A 19,719-nucleotide genomic window follows, 5' to 3' on the forward strand; every position below is an offset into this window, starting at 1 on the left:
GCAAGTTCCGCTTCCTGCTATTAAAAACATCGCACTTGAGAGCGTATCACATCAACTGTGGGCTGCAGAACAGAAAAGCATAAATACAAGCAAGAAGGCATGGAATTCTGTGGATATGAAAGCGCAATTTGAAGCTTCAGGGTGTGATGAAAATATCCGCATGCACAAGTCAGGAAGCTGAATGACAGAAGGTATTTTTCTTCCACACCCAAAACACCTACAGTATGTCGGAGAGAGGGGGTCTCCCGCGGACTGGGGGCACACCATCTCCACAAATGCAGCCGTCCAAGACCGTCACCATCGTCCCGAACCGTCCGGTTCAAATGAACCTGTATGCGACCTGGGAAATTGATCGCTCATCTCCAAGCTGTGTGCCCAGGTATGGCCGCCTAAACACCATGGCTAGTTCTGACAGTCGAGGTTTCCAGTCGGGATCAGATCACATTATTATTACGTTTCTACATATAGGCTATCGGCTTCTGCGGTCAGATGTAGGCTTAGGGATGCTATTGAATCAGGGTGAAGAAGTCACCTGTTTTCCCCTCAAGATAAGTTAAATAGGAAGTTAGAATAAAAGGTACAATAAAAGTTCTAAAAATGTATGCGTTAATGAAAAGAACATTCAATAATATTATTAAAGTTGAAATAAATAGCATACTTCTGTATTTGCCTTTGAATAATGCACATTTTGCACTGCTGCAATTTACTGTAAATATGACAGCTATTTTTGTTTTAAACCATCAGGTCAGGTGATTGCAACTGTAAATTACGGTGTGCTAGTCACATAGATAGACTTAGCCTGTAGTGATAGATTAGTGCTGATGGTAGTGAATATTAGGGAGTGTCTTTAAAGGGGCAATCTGTAGTTCAAACAATGATTTCCCCTTTAAAAGGAAGAGATCATTCAACTCTACAATGAAAAACAATATTTGGAGGACCATGGTTATGAAGAAGGAGCATCATGAAGTGCAAGATCATGACTGACCAGGATGTAAAGGTTCCAAATCAACATATCCCTGAGCAGTTGGGGAAACAGGCAGGGTGCCATAGACAGCTGCTCCTAAACCCCACAGGAAAACAACATGCTGTCAGAATAAATAATGATACAGCGCAGTATATACTTAGAAGCAAGAGATTTGCTAATACTTATATGCCGGTATACATACGCCTACGGACTGTTGCTAATCAGGGCCTACTCCTCCATTATGACTTTTAACAGATTATAGCAATGTTACATTTTTTAATATTGTTCAAATGTAGCTGATACTGCTTTTTGTCTTCCTCGGAATTGTTAGGTGTTCGATGTAGGCTAGCAATAGAAAAGAGGGGGCAGGAGTGGGGGTGGGGGTGGATTCTAGAAGGACCCCTGTAAAGGCTGCCTGCGGGGGTGCTCTCTCTGGCAGGGAAAAGGGAGAGAGGACGTGGGTGGATTTGAAGAAGAGCTGGTTGAAAATGATTTGATCCTCTTAAAGTGGTCCACACACTGTGGTGAGCTCTGAAAATAGTATGTTGACAACTTTTTCTTTCTTTCATGTATGGAAAACATGAAGCTGGGCTTTTGGCCTTGACGGTGGGGGATCTCTTGTTTCCTCCCTCTGATTATAATAATGATTTGGTGGGTGCTTAAATTTTTTCTATTTCACACGTTTTTCACCTTGTCAGCGCAGGGATTCAAACTAGCAACCTTTCAATTACTGGCCCAACGATCTAACCGCAAGGCTACCTGCCACCCATTTTTAATTCTCAGAAAAGTCCTTATTTAAAGGAGAATGCACCTCATCATATGTTATCTATTTGTACAAATGCAATTAAAAAGGAGCCTGGTTGGCTTATAATCCCTTTAGATACACTATATACAGTGCATTCGGAAAGTATTCAGACCCCTTGACTTTGTCCACATTTTGTTACGTTACAGCCTTATTCTAAAATTGATTAAATAAAAAATTGTCCTCATCAATCTACACACAATACCCCATAATTACAAAGTGAAAACAGGTTTTTAGAAATATTAGCACATAAATAAAAAATACATTATTTACATAAGTATTCAGACCCTTTGCTATTAGTCGCAAAATTGAGCTCAGGTGCATCCTGTTTCCATTGATCATCCTTGAGATGTTTCTACAACTTGATTGGAGTCCACCTGTGGTAAATCCAAATCATGTCCAATCAATTGAAAAGGCACACACCTGTCTATATAAGGTCCCACAGTTGACAGTGCATGTCAGAGCAAAAACCAAACCATGAGGTCGAAGGAATTGTCCGTAGAGCTCCGAGACAGGATTGTGTCGAGGCACAGATCTGGGGAAGGGTACCAAAAAATGTCTGCAGCATTGAAGGTCCGCAAGAACAGAGTGACCTCCATCATTCTTAAATGGAAGAAGTTTGGAACCACCAAGACTCTTCCTAGAGCTGGCCACCCGGCCAAACTGAGCAATCGGGGGAGAAGGGCCTTGGTCAGGGAGGTGACCAAGAACCCGATGGTCTCTGACAGAAATCTAGAGTTCCTCTGTGGAGATGGGAGAACCTTCCAGAAGGACAACCATCTCTGCAGCACTCCACCAATCAGGGCTTTATGGTAGAGTGGCCAGACGGAAGCCACTCCTCAGTAAAAGGCACATGACAGCCCGCTTGGAGTTTGCCAAAAGGCACTTAAAGACTCTCAGACCATGATAAATAAGATTCTCTGGTCTGATGAAACCAAGATTGAACTCTTTGGCCTGAATGCCAAGTGTCACGTCTGGAGGAAACCTGGCACCATCCCTACGGGGAAGCATGGTGGTGGCAGCATCATGCTGTGGGGATGTTTTTCAGTGGCAGGGACTGGGAGACTAGTCAGGATCGAGGGAAAGATGAACGGAGCAAAGTACAGAGAGATCCTTGATGAAAACCTGCTCCAGAGCGCTCAGGACCTCAGACTGGGTCGAAGGTTCACCTTCCAACAGGACAACGACCCTAAGCACACAGCCAAGACAACACAGGAGTGGCTTCGGGACAAGTCTCTGAATGTCCTTGAATGGCCCAGCCAGAGCCCGGATTTGAACCCGATCTAACATCTCTGGAGAGACCTGAAAATATATGTGCAACCTGACAGAGATTGAGAGGATCTGCAGAGAAGAATGGGAGAAACTCTTGTACTTACAGGTGTGCCAAGCTTGTAGCGTCATACTCAAGAAGACTCGAGGCTGTAATCGCTGCCAAAGGTGCTTCAACAAAGTACTCAGTAAAGGGTCTGAATACCTATGTAAATGTGTAAAAACCTGTTTTTGCTTTGTCATTATTGTGTGTAGATTGATGAGGAGAAAGAAAAAAGTTTTGTCCATTTCAGAATAACAACATGTGGAAAAGGTTAAGGGGTCTGAATACTTTCTGAATGCACTGTTTATATACAAAAGTATGTGGACATATCTTCAAATTAATGAATTTGGCTATTTCAGCCACACCTGTTGCTGACAGATGTATAAAATCAAGCACACAGCCATGCAATCTCCATAGACAAACATTGGCAGTAGAATGGCCTTACTGAAGAGCTCAGTGACTTTCAACGTGGCACTGTTATAAGATGCCACCTTTCCAACAAGTCAGTTCGTCAAATTTCTGCCCTACTAGAGCTGCCCAGGTCAACTGTAAGTGCTGTTATTGTGAAGTGGAAACGTCTAGGAGCAACAACGGCTCAGCCACGAAGTGGTAGGTCACACAAGCTCACAGAACGGGACCGCCGAGTGCTGAAGCGCGTAGCTCATAATAATTGTCTGTCCTCACTACCGAGTTCCAAACTGCCTCTGGAAGCAATGTCAGCACAAGAACTGTTAGTCGGGAGCTTCATGAAATGGGTTTCCATGGCCGAGCAGCCGCACGCAAGCCTAAGATCACCAGGTGCAATGCCAAGCATCGGCTGGAGTGGTGTAAAGCTCACCGCCATTGAACTCTGGAGCAACTGTAAAGTTTGGTGGAGGAGGAATAATGGTTCCAGTGAAGGGAAATCTTAACACTGCAGCATACAATTTACATTCTAGACGATTCTGTGCTTCCAACTTTGTGGCAACAGTTTGGGGAAGGCCCTTTCCTGTTTCAGCCTGACAATGCCCTCGTACACAAAGCGAGGTCCATACAGAAATGGTTTGTCGAGATCGGTGTGGAAGAACTTGACTGGCATGCACAGAGCCCTGACCTCAACCCCATCGAACACCTTTGGGATGAATTGTGACGCCGACTGCGAGCCAGGCCTAATTGCCTAACATCAGTGCCCGACCACACTAATGCTCTTGTGGCTGAATGGAAGCAAGTCCCCGCAGCAATGTTCCAACATCTAGTGGAAAGCCTTCCCAGAAGACTGGAGGCTGTTATAGCAGCAAAGGGGGGACCAACTCCATATTAACGCCCATGATTTTGGATGAGCAGGTGTCTACATACTTTTGGTAATGCAGTGTATTTCTATTTAGCCTATAGTGCCATATCTGTTTGGCATTTGGCTTTTAGTGAGTATATACATTATTACCCAGAAATCTCCTAACCCAATCAGCTGTTCTCTGGTAGCCCTTTCCAGTCCCTCTCTCTCACTAATGGTGTAGTGAGTAGAGAGGCCAAGGTTTGTAGGGAATTTTATATTTAATTAGGGAGGAACAGCAGATAAGGCTTTTGATGAAGGGTCAAAGCGTAGTATATTTTTAACACAAGTCACCCTCTCCTATTACCCAATATTTGTGACTTGAGGCTAAGAATCAACAATGAGGCTGTAGACCTAGTTGTGTGTTTGGAGGCCATAGTGGCTTCTACCTCGAGAGGACGACAATCTTTAGTTTCTCCTTGAATGTTCTGTCTGGCTGGCTCTCATCTACACAGATGAATCCCAGCCAGCCAATCTGTCTCTGCTCTGTCCAAAAAGAAGTACTTCGAACCACTAACGGCCCTGATCTGTGATTTATGTCCAGAGCCTAATATTCCTAAAGTGCTTTTGTTGGCCACAAACCTCACCGAACGATTCCCGCTTACAATTTGCAATACAAATCTAGGGTGATACCCTACCAGTCTCAGCCAACATTTGTAAAAGATTTGTCATTGTCAAGGACTAGACTGATACTTTCTCCGCTCATGTTGTTGGTTCCTATTCACTGAATTCACAGACTAAACAGAGAAATATGAATATCCCCTTTTCTCCCCTTAAACCCAGGCTCTTCACAGTTACTCTGAAGAAGCTGGTGATGCTTCAGGAGCTGGACAGAGACCTAACCTCTGTTGTCATCGCAGTCAAACTCCAGGTGACGCTCTTCACACACACCCTTCCCTCTTCACAAAGTATACATAGATATAGCTAGCTACAGTAGTAGGACGTTTTGCAGAAGTACATTCTTTAGTTTTTATCACTCATTATAAACTGGGTGGTTTGAGCCCTGAATGCTGATTGGCTGAAATGGGTATGACAAAACATTTATTTTTACTGCTCTAATTACGTTGATAACCAGTTTATAATAGCAATAAGGCACCTTGGGGGTTTATGGAATATGGCCAATATACCACGGCTAAGGGCTGTGTCCAGGCACTTCGCGTTGCGTCGTGCATAAGAACAGCCCTTAGCCGTGGTATATTGGCCATATACCACACCCCCTCAGGCCTTATTGCTTAAATACACTAGTGACTAATCAGAACCTTTTTATCTGTAATCCATGGATAATATATGCAGGATATAGATGTATAACGTGTGTGGAATATCCTCTTAGGGATCAAAGCGCATTTTACGGTCCAATGAAATCCTGTTGTCATCGCCTGGACTTACTGAGACTGATCTTCAGCTAACGTTCTCCTTGCAAGTGAGTTACCATGGGGAGTTTGCACAGACAGTTATGTGTATGCAAATGGCCAGTGGATGAGAGGCAGACGCTTTTTAAAATGTTCTAGAGATTCTATTTTTAGTGCATGATTTAAGTGCCTTTCTGATTCTGTCAACCTCGCCATCTCTCATCTTTACTTCCTCCAGTATCCACATTTTTTGAAGCGAGATGCCAACAGACTGCAGATCATGCTGCAGAGGAGGAAGAGGTACAAGAACCGTACCATCCTGGGCTATAAGACCCTGGCACTGGGCCTCATCAACATGGCAGAGGTAAGGCCGTCATTGTAGGCTGTCATTGTAAATAAGAATTTGTTCTTAACTGACTTGCCAAGTTAAATAAAAAATCAAAGTAAGTGGGCGACACCTCACCGCAGCTGTTAACTGCAATGATTACGATCATTCAGGCTTTTGTTTGTATAACACGCCATTCAGCATCTGTACTCCTGTCTCTCTTTTGTCTCCTGTCCTTTCCCTCTCTCTCTCTCTCTCTTGCAATTGTCGCCCCCAATCTCTCTCGCTCCCTTTCTCTCTCTGACCCCCCTTCCTCTCTCTCCTCCCCAGGTGATGCAGCACCCCAGTGAGGGAGCCCGTGTGTTGGGTCTCCACACCACTGTGAAGGACACGGCTGTGCCTGTGGCTGAGATGAGGGTCTACTCGCTCTCCAGCCAGCCCATCGACCACGAGGTGTCCAAGGCCAAGATGTCTGGTAAGTGAGACACAGAGTGAGAGACAAGGGGACAGGCTCGAGGAAGATAAGGCCTTGAACAGGGAATCAGAACAGTTTTTTAAATATTGGGGAATGTGCTTATATGGAATTGTCTGTAAATATCCAGAATATCAGTGTATTGAACAGTTCAACATGTACATGCCACACCATGGTCGGGCAGTGGAATCATCCATGTTTTGAGAGAGTCATCCACTGCTTTGCCCATATGACACAAGGTTTAAATAGTCTTCTCATCATACTGTATCTTCCCCCATCCCACACCAATACATAACACATCTCCTCTCTGGCTCCCTGGAACTCACAGACCGCTCCCCTGACATCGACAACTACTCGGAGGAAGACGAGGAGAGCTATTCATCAGAGCAGGACGGGAGTGATGACCCTGCTCACAGCCAGGTATGGAGGAGGAGGAGAGGGGGAGTGACGCTCAGAAAGATACCACACTGCTTCAATACAAGCATTTGAGCCGGTTTACAGTAGAGTGGATGGAGAGTTTGTCCGGTTTGAGCACGAAGTTGATCCACTCTCTGTTTTCAGTATCTGTTCGACGAAGAGGATGACATGAGGAAGAAGAAGCACAGACACAAACTCACCTCTGCAGCCTCCATCACCAGAGCTCATGTAAGCATTCAGTCTACTGATCTGTCTGTCTCTGTGCCGTTGGGACTACCTGCCTCTCTCCTAGTCAACCGGTTTTATATGTGTGTGTTCCTTTAACTCAGCAGCCCAACATCAAGCAGAAGTTTGTGGCCTTGTTGAAGAGGTTTAAGGTGTCTGATGAGGTGGACTTTGGCCTGGAGCACGTGTCCCAGGAGCACATTCGGGATGTGGAGGAGGATCTGGATGAGCTCTATGACAGTCTGGAGATGTACAACCCCAATGACAGCGGACCAGAGATGGAGGAGACGGACAGCGTCCTCAGCACACCCAAACCCAAACTCAGGTCATGAGAAGTCGGACTTATCTGTAGGTAACAGAAATGTATGTTCTGACAAACATCCACTTAACAGAACTCTGGGCAATCTCTCCTCTCTCTGAATGTTCAGGCCCTTCTTTGAGGGCATGTCCCAGTCCAGCTCGCAGACCGAGTTTGGCAGTCTGAACAGCAGGTGCAGTCTGCCCAGAGACACCCTGAGCCCAGTGAGTAGAGTAGAGTAGAGTACAGTATAGGAGGATGGCTGGCCTTCTAAGTCCAGATGTCCCCCTGCACTCCCTCTGACCACTGTTTTCCTGCTGTCTGACTTGTAGCAAGGAGAGCAGCCCCCATCAGGCAAGATGAAACGCACTCGCTCTCGCAACGTGGACGACTCTGAGACAGACACCCTGGTGAGACCCTCTAACTCCCCCCACACACACACACACGTGTATTTCAGTGTTTTGAGGCCTGTGCAGTGTTAGGATGTGTTTCTGTCTGGCTGTCTGTTGGTGTGTTTAGGAGCTGACTGATCCGGAGATGTTTCTGGACACGACCCCCTGCATCACAGTCTCTGTCCCAGAGCAGCTACCCAGGACCCCAATGAGAGAACTAAGGAGTAGTAAGAGTGAGAGCCACACCAGCATGCCCCACACCACCATGCCCTCCCCCAGGTCAGTCGAACACACACACACACACCTTAAAACACACACACACAAAACCGTGACAAGGCAAAAATCTGTTGTTCTGCCCATGAGCAAGGCAGTTAACCCACTGTTCTCCGGGTACCGATGACGTGGATGTGGATTAAGGCAGCCCCCCCGGCACCTCTCTGATTCAGAGGGGTTGGGTTAAATGTGGAAGACACATTTCAGTTGAATGTATTCAGTTGTATCCCCCTTTCCCGTCCCCTTTCAGTGCTACACATGCACTCCTCCACTTTCTGCCATAGTCATATTTTCTGTGTGGGCACTGACTCAGTCAGTGAGTAGGTGTGTGTGTTTTTTCCAGGTTGGATGGTGGGCACACACCCAGGCAGAGACGTGGGACACCAATGAAGGAGAGGCGAGCGCTGTCCAAACCACTAAGCGAACGCACCAACAGCTCTGACAGTGAAAGGTCACCAGAGCTCAGCCACACCCCACAGGTGACCCCTCACCCTAACCAGAGCTAGTCCGTACCCATACTAACCATGTAGCTGAGACTGGTCTTTAAATGTGGATGCTTTGTTTGCAGAGGGTGATCCTGAGTGGTGGTGATCCTGTTGCAGGTGCCCCCCCCCCATCCCCTCCAGCTTGCGGGCAAAACATTTAGTCGACCCCCTCTTGGCAGTGGAGAAATGAATGTGCAGCTTTAAAGCTAACACACATTTTGCCATGGGGCGAAGAGAAAATGTTGCGGTTTTAAAATACATTTTCTGCAATTTACACATTTTGCCATACGACAGAGAGAAGATTTAGCAGTTTTAAAGCTAATTCCCTGCAATTCTACACATTCAGTCATGGGGGTGGAGATTTCTTTTGCAGTTTTAAAGCTAATTTCCAGCAATTCTACACATTCTGCCATTACATGACAGGTTTATATGATCTCTGAGTGAGACTGACTAACAAAATCAATGGGGGCCCTCAGGAGGTCAGGGCCACTGGCCTCGTGCCTTGCGCGCCCGGTCAGTAATTCAGCCATGACATACTACATACTAACGTTTATATAGCTGGCTAGACTAACTTACCTAGCAATCTTTAAAATGTGAGCTGACATGGGCTAATGGTGTGACTCAGTGACTGACATTACAAGAGGAAAACTATTCTTACTCTCAACAGGAAGTTAAGACCCCCAATTGACTCCTCGCTACAGCTGCGTACAGGCACAGCACTCTCCTGTTGTGTTGATCTATTTCATTGAAGCATGTGTGTGTCCAGTTTGTGACTATGTATGCCAATATTTGACTTGTGTTCGACGCGTGTGTCTGTGTGTGTGCGGGCGTGTTGGTAGGTGCCCAGGAAGGCTGTATATGACCAGCTGAATCAGATCTTCTCCTCAGACACTACCCTCCCAGACAGCCTGGTCCTGGTCAACACCAGCGACTGGCAGGGACAGGTAATCTTCACTCCTCCTTCCTTTCTATCTTCACCACCATTATCTCACTCCTCCACTCCCTGTGTACATATTTACTTGCGTATGTGTGTTAATCTGTGTCTATATGTTTGTGGTAAACATGTGCGTAGTATGTGTCCGAGGTGCTGCTGTCCCAGAAGCAGCCAGTAGTGTGTACCTGCTGTGGGGTGGAGATTCAGGCTGTCCTCACCACCCTCCTCACGCGCATCCAAAAGTTGTGAGTAGCCAAAGACTCAATACTCGCTGGTTGAAGTTATTGTGTAGTAATGAAGGTGACCTATGATGAGCCTGTTCTATTGTGCTCCACTAACCTGCCCTCCCCTCCCCTCAGCTGTAACTGTAACTCGTCCACTCCGCGGCCGGTCAAGGTGGTGGTGGCAGGGGGACAGAGCTACCTGGGGGCCATCCTGCACTTCTTTGTCACTCAGCTGGCCAACAAAACATCTGATTGGCTCAGCCTAATCCGCTTCCTGGTGGTCCCCCTGGGTGAGAGAGAGACAGGTTCAGGTTCCTAGAGCAGTAATATATGCCATTTTACTAGAAGATAAGTATTATACAATGTGACTGCTGTAAGATGCATCCCACTGGGCACACCACGTCATTTCAACGTGGATAATTGGGTAATATTTGGTTGAGATGTTGATCAATGAGATTACAACCTACAGTATATTCACCCACTCAAAATTACAGCCAAAAAGTTAGTTCAATTTCCAATGTGTTATCACTATGATTTCAACCATCTAAAAGCACAACCACATTCCAATGGATAAACAATGTCAGATTTTTGGTTTAGTTGTCACCCAAAGGTCTATCACTTCGCTTTCAACCATTTAAAAGCACAGCAAAGTTCAAATGGGAATACAATGTCAGATATTTTGTTTATTTATACAACAGATTAATGTGTTATCACTGTGCTTCATACAATAGCCGAACCAAATGACCAGGATTGCAGTTGAGATTACATTAAAAGTACATGATGCAAGTGATCAATGCCGTTTGAGATTCTGCACAGATTATTACAGCAATTGTGAAGATCTCCACCGACTGTGATGACCTATATGCATGCTATCTTGGAACATGCACACTATAGGATTACATAAGAAGACATTTATTTTTACAGTCATCTCAGGCCATGGATGTGTTACTCATTTTAAGGTTGAACGTTACATTAGTTTGTAAAATAGCCTTAACTTTAGGCTATTTACTGGATTACAAAAGTAATATTGAATTGTGTTTGGTTGTCAACGCAACCAAATATCAACATTTTAAACTGATGTATCTTCTGCTTGGATAGTTCAATCTGTGCCACTGACTTAGTCTGGCATTAATTCCATTTTGTCTACAAATTAATAATTGATATGTTGTATTCACGTCTCCATCTCAACCAAAAATCACGTAGATTCCACATTCCAATATGTTGACAAATTACGTTGAAACAACCTTGATTCAACCAGTTTGTGCCCAGTGGGATATTATGGGACATATCTAGCATGGTTATGTAATGCTTATATATAAGCCTCTTCAGCTGAAGCATAAACAAAGATTTACAAAAACACCCACTCTCATGTTCTGTTACCTCCTCCTGACAATGAGTTGCTCCAGTCATTACGTCACATGCAGCTGAAGTGAAGTACAGTAGAGCTGCTCTGCTCAGAGCTGCTGTACTGAGTGGGTTGGGTGTGTGTGATCCGTGACTCACTGTGGCTTCCTCTACTCTGCCTCCAGGCTGTCACCCCGTAGCCAAGCACCTGGCTTCCCTGGACCCTCGCTACAGCGCCGTGTTCCTGGACAATGCCTGGAGAGACCTGTTCAGCCGCCTGGAGCCCCCTCACTCTAGTAAACACCACACTGCTCTCTCTCTCTTTCTCTCTCTCGCTCTCTCTCTCTCTCTCTCTCTCTGTGACCATGCGAGCTCTCTACTGCTCTCTCGTCACATCAACCTACCCTTCTCCATTTCCCATGAGCACCAAGTACAAACATTTCCATTTAAACTTATGAGTGCGCAATTCGTTTGTGCTATTAGCGGCAACACAGACTGAAGGACTATTTCATTTCAGTTATTAAAAACAATATTTATTTATTATTTTATTTCACCTTTATTTAACCAGGTAGGCCAGTCGAGAACAAGTTCTCATTTACAACTGCGACCTGGCCAAGATAAAGCAAAGCAGTGCGATAAAAACAACAACACAGAGTTACATATGGGGTAAAACAAAACATAAAGTCAAAAATACAACAGAAAATATATATACAGTGTGTGCAAATGTAGCAAGTTATGGAGGTAAGGCAATAAATAGGCCATAGTGCAAAATAATTACAATTAGTATTAACACTGGAATGATAGATGTGCAAGAGATGATGTGCAAATAGAGATACTGGGGTGCAAATGAGCAAAATAAATAACAATATGGGGATGAGGTAGTTGGGTGGGCTAATTTCAGATGGGCTGTGTACAGTTGCAGTGATCGGTAAGCTGCTCTGACAACTGATGCTTAAAGTTAGTGAGGGAGATAAGAGTCTCCAACTTCAGAGATTTTTGCAGTTCGTTCCAGTCATTGGCAGCAGAGAACTGGAAGGAATGGCGGCCAAAGGAGGTGTTGGCTTTGGGGATGACCAGTGAGATATACCTGCTGGAGCGCATACTACGAGTGGGTGTTGCTATGGTGACCAATGAGCTAAGATAAGGCAGGGATTTGCCTAGCAGTGATTTATAGATGGCCTGGAGCCAGTGGGTTTGGCGACGAATATGTAGTGAGGACCAGCCAACAAGAGCGTACAGGTTACAGTGGTGGGTAGTATATGGGGCTTTGGAGACAAAACGGATGGCACTGTGATAGACTACATCCAATTTGCTGAGTAGAGTGTTGGAGGCTATTTTGTAAATGACATCGCCAAAGTCAAGGATCGGTAGGATAGTAAGTTTTACGAGGGCATGTTTGGCAGCATGAGTGAAAGAGGCTTTGTTGCGAAATAGGAAACCGATTCTAGATTTAACTTTGGATTGGAGATTCTTAATGTGAGTCTGGAAGGAGAGTTTACAGTCTAACCAGACAAAATATGCTTTATTTTACAAATGTAATTAATTATACATTTCTCTCTCCCTCTCTCTACACACATTTAAAACTACACAACACTTCTACTGAGCTGGTAGCATTCGAGCATGTGTCTTTGGGAACTTGATCTGCCTTGATCAGCATATGAATGGTATTTGACTAGAACACTCTCTCTCTGCAAGCTACCCCATATCTTCTTTAGTTAGGGGGTTAGCCAGTTCAGATCCAGTCAGCCTTGCTCTCCCTACAGATTGACTCAGGCTTAACGTCTGTTCCCCTCCCCTCCCAGCGGCCCCAGCTGTAGATGGTGTCGACGTGGCAGCGAGGATCAGCCAGTACATCAGCAGTGTCTCTGTCACACACCAGCTGCCTATCGCTGAGGCCATGCTCACCTGCAAGTACAAGACGTGAGTGGGAGTGGCCTGCATGGCTAATTTACACTGAGTGGACAAAACATTATGAACATGACAGACTGACCAGGTGAATCCAGGTGAAAGATATGATCCCCTTGTTGATGTCACTTGTTAAATCCACTTCAATGGGTGTATGGGGTGCAACTCAAAATTAGGAAGGTGTTCTTAATGTTTTCTACACTCAGTTTATATGACGTCAATGTTAATCAGGTATGTTTTAGGAAGACAAACATTTTATTGGCCACCCATTATTTCCACCCTTCCAGATACGACGAAGACTCTTACCAGAAATTTGTTCCCTTTGTTGGGGTAAGTAAGTCAGTACTGATGGTTTTCATCAATGCTGATGTTGAGGCAGTCAATTTGGCAAACGCCTCTATCATAATTATTGCTTCAATGTAAACCGACAGACGAGGGCTATCCAAACTATTCCCAAGTACAACCCTGGAGTGTAAGGCTGATACTGACTAACTGATCCCTGTGTGTGAAACAGGTGGTGAAAGTAGGGTTGATTGAACCGAATCTGGCGTATTCAGGTGGGTTCATATTTCTGGACTACCTATTGTCTGTTAACGTTCACCTTTCTCTCTCCAGGCTGTCCCTGGGCAGTGTTAAGGACTGTGTTGATTTGGGCCTACAGGTGGAGACACTGAGGAGCCTGTTAGTGTTACCTTGGCTGTTCCCTCCACCTCCCCACCTGCCCATGGATCTCCCACAGGGATGACCAGAGAGGCTGTCACCCCACCCCCGTCTCCCTCCCTGAGCAGCGGTCTGGGGTAAGACAACCACAGTGTACAACAGTCTTTCATGACAAGTTCATTCCCATCCCCGCAGTTACACACATTTCTGAGTACATTGTTGAGCAATAGTTGTTTTTGGTACACTGTCTGCCACACTCTCTCTCTCTCTCTCTCTCTCTCTCTCTCTCTCTCTCTCTCTCTCTCTCTCTCTCTCTCTCTCTCTCTCTCTCTCTCTCTCTCTCTCTCTCTCTCTCTCTCTCTCTCTCTCTCTCTCTCTCTCTCTCTCTCTCTCTCTCTCTCTCTCTCTCTCTTTCTCACAGGAGCCCTAATATGTCCCATGGGGTGGACACCATTGGGCTGACGGTGGATTACTGGGTAGCAACATGCTCAGAGCGGAAAAAGGAGGGGGAGCGGTGTGACAAGGGCTCCAAGAACACCCTGAAGAGTGCCTTCCTCTCCTTGCAGGTCAGCAGGCTGCCAGGAGGGGGCTCCACTGAGAACCAGCCCCAGGCCAACACCATGTCCATGACCGTGGTCACCAAGGAGAAGAACAAGAAAGGTGAGGAGGTCGGCTGGACTAGGAGTGGGGAAATAGTGGACTGTCCACCACATGCAGTTTGTCCAGCAACTCATTTGGGGTAATAACTAAATAAATGTACTAACTGGAATGAGAACCATGCAATGGATGCATGCTGTTAAGTGTTTTGGTTTGAACCCTCTCTGTGTGCTCATCTGCTCCGTATCCAAAGTCTCCACCATATTCCTGGGAAAGAAGCCCAGAGAGAGGGATGTAGACTGTAAAAGCCAGGTGGTTGAGGGCATCACCAGACTCATCTGTTCTACCAAGCAGCAGCAGACCAGCCTAAAAGGTACACCCCTCTGGGCACACCACATCATTTCAACGTGGACATTTGGGTAATATTTGGTTGAGACATTGATCAATGAGATTTCAACCTTTATTCACCCACTCAAAAAGACAGACAGAAGTTTGTTGAATTGTGTTGTCACTATTCTTTCAACAATCTAAAAGCACAAATGGGAATACAATGACAGATATTTTGTTTATTTATACAACAATGTAATGTGTTATCACTGTGCTTCATCTAATAGCACAACCAAATGACCAGGATTGCAGTTGAGTTTACATTGAAAGTACATAGTGCAAGTAATCAATGCTGTTAGAGACTCTGTGCAGATTAAAATAGCAATTGTGAAGATCTCTACAGACCTGCAACCTTTGCATGCTATCTTGAACATGCACGCCTTCTATGATTACAGAATACTTTTATAGTTACAGCAACCTCAATGTGGCCATGGATTTTAAGGTTGAATAAATACTGTTACATTAGTTTCTAAGATAGCCTTAACTTGTGGGCTTTTTACAGTATTGCAAAAGTTGTATTTAATTGTTTGGTTGTCTACGCCACCAAATATCAACATTTGAAGGAGATGTATTTTTTGTGCCACTGACTTAGTCTGGCTTTAATTCCAGTTTGTCTACAAATTAATAATTAATATGTTGGCTTCACGTCTCCATCTGAACCAAAAATCTAAGTTAAAGAATAGGACTAAATCAAATCAAACTTGATTTAAAGTGCATTTAAAATTTGATTTGATTTAGTCCTATTCTTTAACTTAGATTTTTGGTTGAGATGGAGACGTGAAGCCAACATATCAATTATTAATTTGTAGACAACTTGAAGATTACATTTGAAATCAACTAAAGGTTAAAACCCTAGCCCTATATGTATTATCTATTTTAAGTTGAATCCTGGGTTGAATTGAAACAATAGCTGTTGATGACTTCGCAAATACTACATACAGTGGGGAGAACAAGTATTTGATACACTGCCGATTTTGCAGGTTTTCCTTCTTACAAAGCATGTAGAGGTCTGTAATTTTTATCATAGGTACACTTCAACTGTGAGAGACGGAATCTAAAACAAAAATCCAGAAAATCACATTGTATGATTTTTAAGTAATTAATTTGCATTTTATTGCATGACATAAGTATTTGATGCATCAGAAAAGCAGAACTTAATATTTGGTACAGAAACCTTTGTTTGCAATTACAGAGATCATACGTTTCCTGTAGGTCTTGACCAGGATTGCACACACTGCAGCAGGGATTTTGGCCCACTCCTCCATACAGACCTTCTCCAGATCCTTCAGGTTTCGGGGCTGTCGCTGGGCAAGACGGACTTTCAGCTCCCTCCAAAGATTTTCTATTGGGTTCAGGTCTGGAGACTGGCTAGGCCACTCCAGCACCTTGAGATGCTTCTTACGGAGCCACTCCTTAGTTGCCCTGGCTGTGTGTTTCGGGTCGTTGTCATGCTGGAAGACCCAGCCACGACCCATCTTCAATGCTCTTACTGAGGGAAGGAGGTTGTTGGCCAAGATCTCGCGATACATGGCCCCATCCATCCTCCCCTCAATACGGTGCAGTCGTCCTGTCCCCTTTGCAGAAAAGCATCCCCAAAGAATGATGTTTCCACCTCCATACTTCACGGTTGGGATGGTGTTCTTGGGGTTGTACTCATCCTTCTTCTTCCTCCAAACACGGCGAGTGGAGTTTAGACCAAAAAGCTATATTTTTGTCTCATCAGACCACATGACCTTCTCCCATTCCTCCTCTGGATCATCCAGATGGTCATTGGCAAACTTCAGACGGGCCTGGACATGCGCTGGCTTGAGCAGGGGGACCTTGCGTGCGCTGCAGGATTTTAATCCATGACGGCGTAGTGTGTTACTAATGGTTTTCTTTGAGACTGTGGTCCCAGCTCTCTTCAGGTCATTGACCAGGTCCTGCCGTGTAGTTCTGGGCTGATCCCTCACCTTCCTCATGATCATTGATGCCCCACGAGGTGAGATCTTGCATGGAGCCCCAGACCGAGGGTGATTGACCGTCATCTTGAACTTCTTCCATTTTCTAATAATTGCGCCAACAGTTGTTGCCTTCTCACCAAGCTGCTTGCCTATTGTCCTGTAGCCCATCCCAGCCTTGTGCAGGTCTACAATGTTATCCCTGATGTCCTTACACAGCTCTCTGGTCTTGGCCATTGTGGAGAGGTTGGAGTCTGTTTGATTGAGTGTGTGGACAGGTGTCTTTTATACAGGTAATGAGTTCAAACAGGTGCAGTTAATACAGGTAATGAGTGGAGAACAGGAGGGCTTCTTAAAGAAAAACTAACAGGTCTGTGAGACCCAGAATTCTTACTGGTTGGTAGGTGATCAAATACTTATGTCATACAATAAAATGCAAATTAATTACTTAAAAATCATACAATGTGATTTTCTGGATTATTTTTTTTTCCACCAACGTCATGATTTCCCACAGTTGAAGTGTACCTATCATAATAATTACAGACCTCTACATGCTTTGTAAGTAGGAAAACCTGCAAAATCGGCAGTGTATCAAATACTTGTTCTCCCCACTGTATAGGCCTAAATAGTATCATTGATGATATAGGACATAAAGTATGGTTACATTTCATTTGCTCTGTTAAATCTTCCCTTTGGAATGACTTCGATAGCAACAGTGAATCTATTTAGTTATTAAGAGATCTCTCAATAATCATTCTCACGATTGCACATTGGTAGAAGTCATTGACAAATATCAAAGCTAAGCAGTGCTGGGCACCCTTGGTGAGTAGACCAAAGTGATAGCTGTAGATAGATCAACTCTCCTGTAGGAGGTGCTGCCCAGGTTTGTCTATGTTAAATTGGTTACCATTAAATTTCCCCCTCAACTTCAAATCCAGTGTATTTCCCACGTAGATTCCACGTCACAATATGTTGACAAAATACTTTGAAACAACGTTGATTCAACCAGTTTGTGCCCAGTGGGACTGAGCCCGCCTACTGTAGGTTCAGATTTAACATGATTGGTTATTTTTAGGTGCTTGTAGATGGGAGTCATGAAACTATTGGTTATTTTTCAGTGTCTGTGGACGGCGTGGAGTGGACTGATGTGAAGTTCTTCCAGCTGGCTGCCCAGTGGCCCACCCATGTGAAGTACCTGCCAGTGGGGCTGTTTGGGTACAACAAGACCTCCACCTAGAGGCCAAACCAGACATGGTCACTCACTCTGTGCTTCCTGGGCACCAAGGTTATTATAGTTTTGTGTTTTTTATATACATTTTAATTTCTGTTCGTTTTTAGATTTTTGTTTGAAATTCAGTTTAGTTTCAGTTCGTTTTCAGACCTGATATACTAGTTTTATTTATTTATTATTTAATTTTTATATTATTTATTTTAGTGTTAGTAGCAGATTTCTTCCTTGTTAGCTAGTGATAACTAGTGATAGTGATGAACAAGCTAGGCCTATTTGAAACCTCACCATCCACTGGCAGCACTTACCTGCCATGTTCAGAAGCTTGAAAACCCCATTAGAAGAAAACATTATTTTAATTTTTTTTGCCCAAAGTTTAGAAGAAAAAAAACCTCAAACTAAACATTATTTATGATGGCTTTTATTTTATTTTAGTACATTTTGGAGTCAAAGATAATAGTTTCAGTAGTTTTAGTTTTCAAACGGGTTTGTTAATTCTTTTATTTCATTTTATGAAATAGTTTTTTCATGTTTTCGTATTTTGTTTTTACTACAATAACCTTGCTGGGCACCATATCAGCTGTCTAAAATGGAGGTCACTGGACAGAAAGCCATTGATTAAAGATGATTATTACATGACTAAGGAGAGTTGTTACATGTCTAAGGAGAGTTGTTACATGACGACATGGATTGACAGCAGTAATGGATTGGGGCCATAGATTTAATACTTGCCATGTTCCTATTTTCTAAGGTGGGTTCACCTGACAAAATAACTAGTTGCCCTCGTTTGAGATGTTTTTCCTCTTTCATATCCTTTATATGTGGCTTCCTTCAGTGGCTTGGCAAGGTTAACTCCAGCTGTTCTTGTGGCTGTGTTGTACTGTTGTACTTATTTTTTTCAAGCAGAGTGTTATGTGAAGCAAACTTCAGTGGTCATTGATATTATTGATATCATTTCCCTCAGTGGTGTTATTCTAATAAGTGCACTAAAAAAATATGCTGTTTAAAAGTCAGTTTTGTGAAAGTGATATAAATTGATTATCTTATTTACAGAAATGTATTGTGATAATTGGACCTGTTTTCGCAAAAGCCTTACTTTCTTTTCATTTAGTATTTTTCTGGGAGGTACTGTTACTTTTGTGAGTGTGTTTGTTTGTTTGTGTGTGCACGCCTGTGTGAGAACCCCAAATGCTTGTGGATTTGTGTGTATAGCATGGGTTGTCATACTAGAAGTAAATGCTTAAAACACTACAGAAATCTAGAATATTTGCAGACTCGTCTACATCAAAGCTTGTGGTTGTCAAGCAAGTACTATAATTTGTGCACCGCAGATACACTTTTGTCCCAATGATGTGCTTGAAATGAAGCTTCAGTGTCATCCATAATTTACGGTCATCTTATTTATATTTGTTTTAAAGATTGTTAGAGGAGATTAAATACTTTATTTTCTGTTTTGTCATTAAAGCGTAAAAGACAGAAACATACAAGAAGTTCAAGACAAGGATTTTTTTTTAAATCACATCAATAAATCAAATGAAAACTCAAGTGTATCTGTAACAAAATGTATCCTTATATCAACTTGTCTGATGACAAGTGGGGTGGAGGACACGGTTAGGGTGGGACGACATCTTCAGAGCCAAATGCGTCATGCTCTTGTTTAAACCTTGCGCCAGATGACTCATGACCTTTCCACGCTATCTTCAGGAGACTGAGGAGTTTTTGGGGGGCCTGTAAGCTGTTGTACCAAAGATTCAAAGAGTACCACCAAATATCAATGTCAGGTCTAACTGTTAAAGAGAAATGAAGATTGCGAAAGATGGTAGGAGGAAAGCTGTAGAGAAGGGTATACAAGCATGGGTTGGGAAAATTGAAGTTAT

At 43.9% G+C, this 19,719-nt stretch overlaps 1 protein-coding gene across 1 annotated transcript; it reads left to right on the forward strand.

Annotated features, from left to right (window-relative positions):
* LOC311142931 (phosphofurin acidic cluster sorting protein 1-like) lies at positions 1-19,351 on the forward strand. Its single transcript, XM_084178684.1, has 23 exons — positions 1-379; positions 5,171-5,258; positions 5,718-5,807; positions 5,975-6,100; positions 6,392-6,536; positions 6,862-6,953; positions 7,095-7,178; positions 7,280-7,500; positions 7,604-7,697; positions 7,806-7,883; positions 7,993-8,144; positions 8,482-8,617; positions 9,463-9,567; positions 9,696-9,802; positions 9,917-10,071; positions 11,311-11,421; positions 12,928-13,045; positions 13,318-13,360; positions 13,545-13,587; positions 13,692-13,827; positions 14,112-14,350; positions 14,541-14,660; positions 17,733-19,351. The coding sequence occupies exons 1-23, from the start codon at positions 225-227 to the stop codon at positions 17,849-17,851; spliced, it is 2,757 nt and encodes a 918-aa protein (XP_084034810.1). The 5' UTR covers positions 1-224; the 3' UTR covers positions 17,852-19,351.
* The last annotated feature ends 368 nt before the right edge of the window (positions 19,352-19,719 follow it).

Source organism: Coregonus lavaretus (genome assembly GCF_964263955.1).
Source record: "Coregonus lavaretus genome assembly, chromosome: 15".
Taxonomy (NCBI): Eukaryota; Metazoa; Chordata; class Actinopteri; order Salmoniformes; family Salmonidae; genus Coregonus; species Coregonus lavaretus.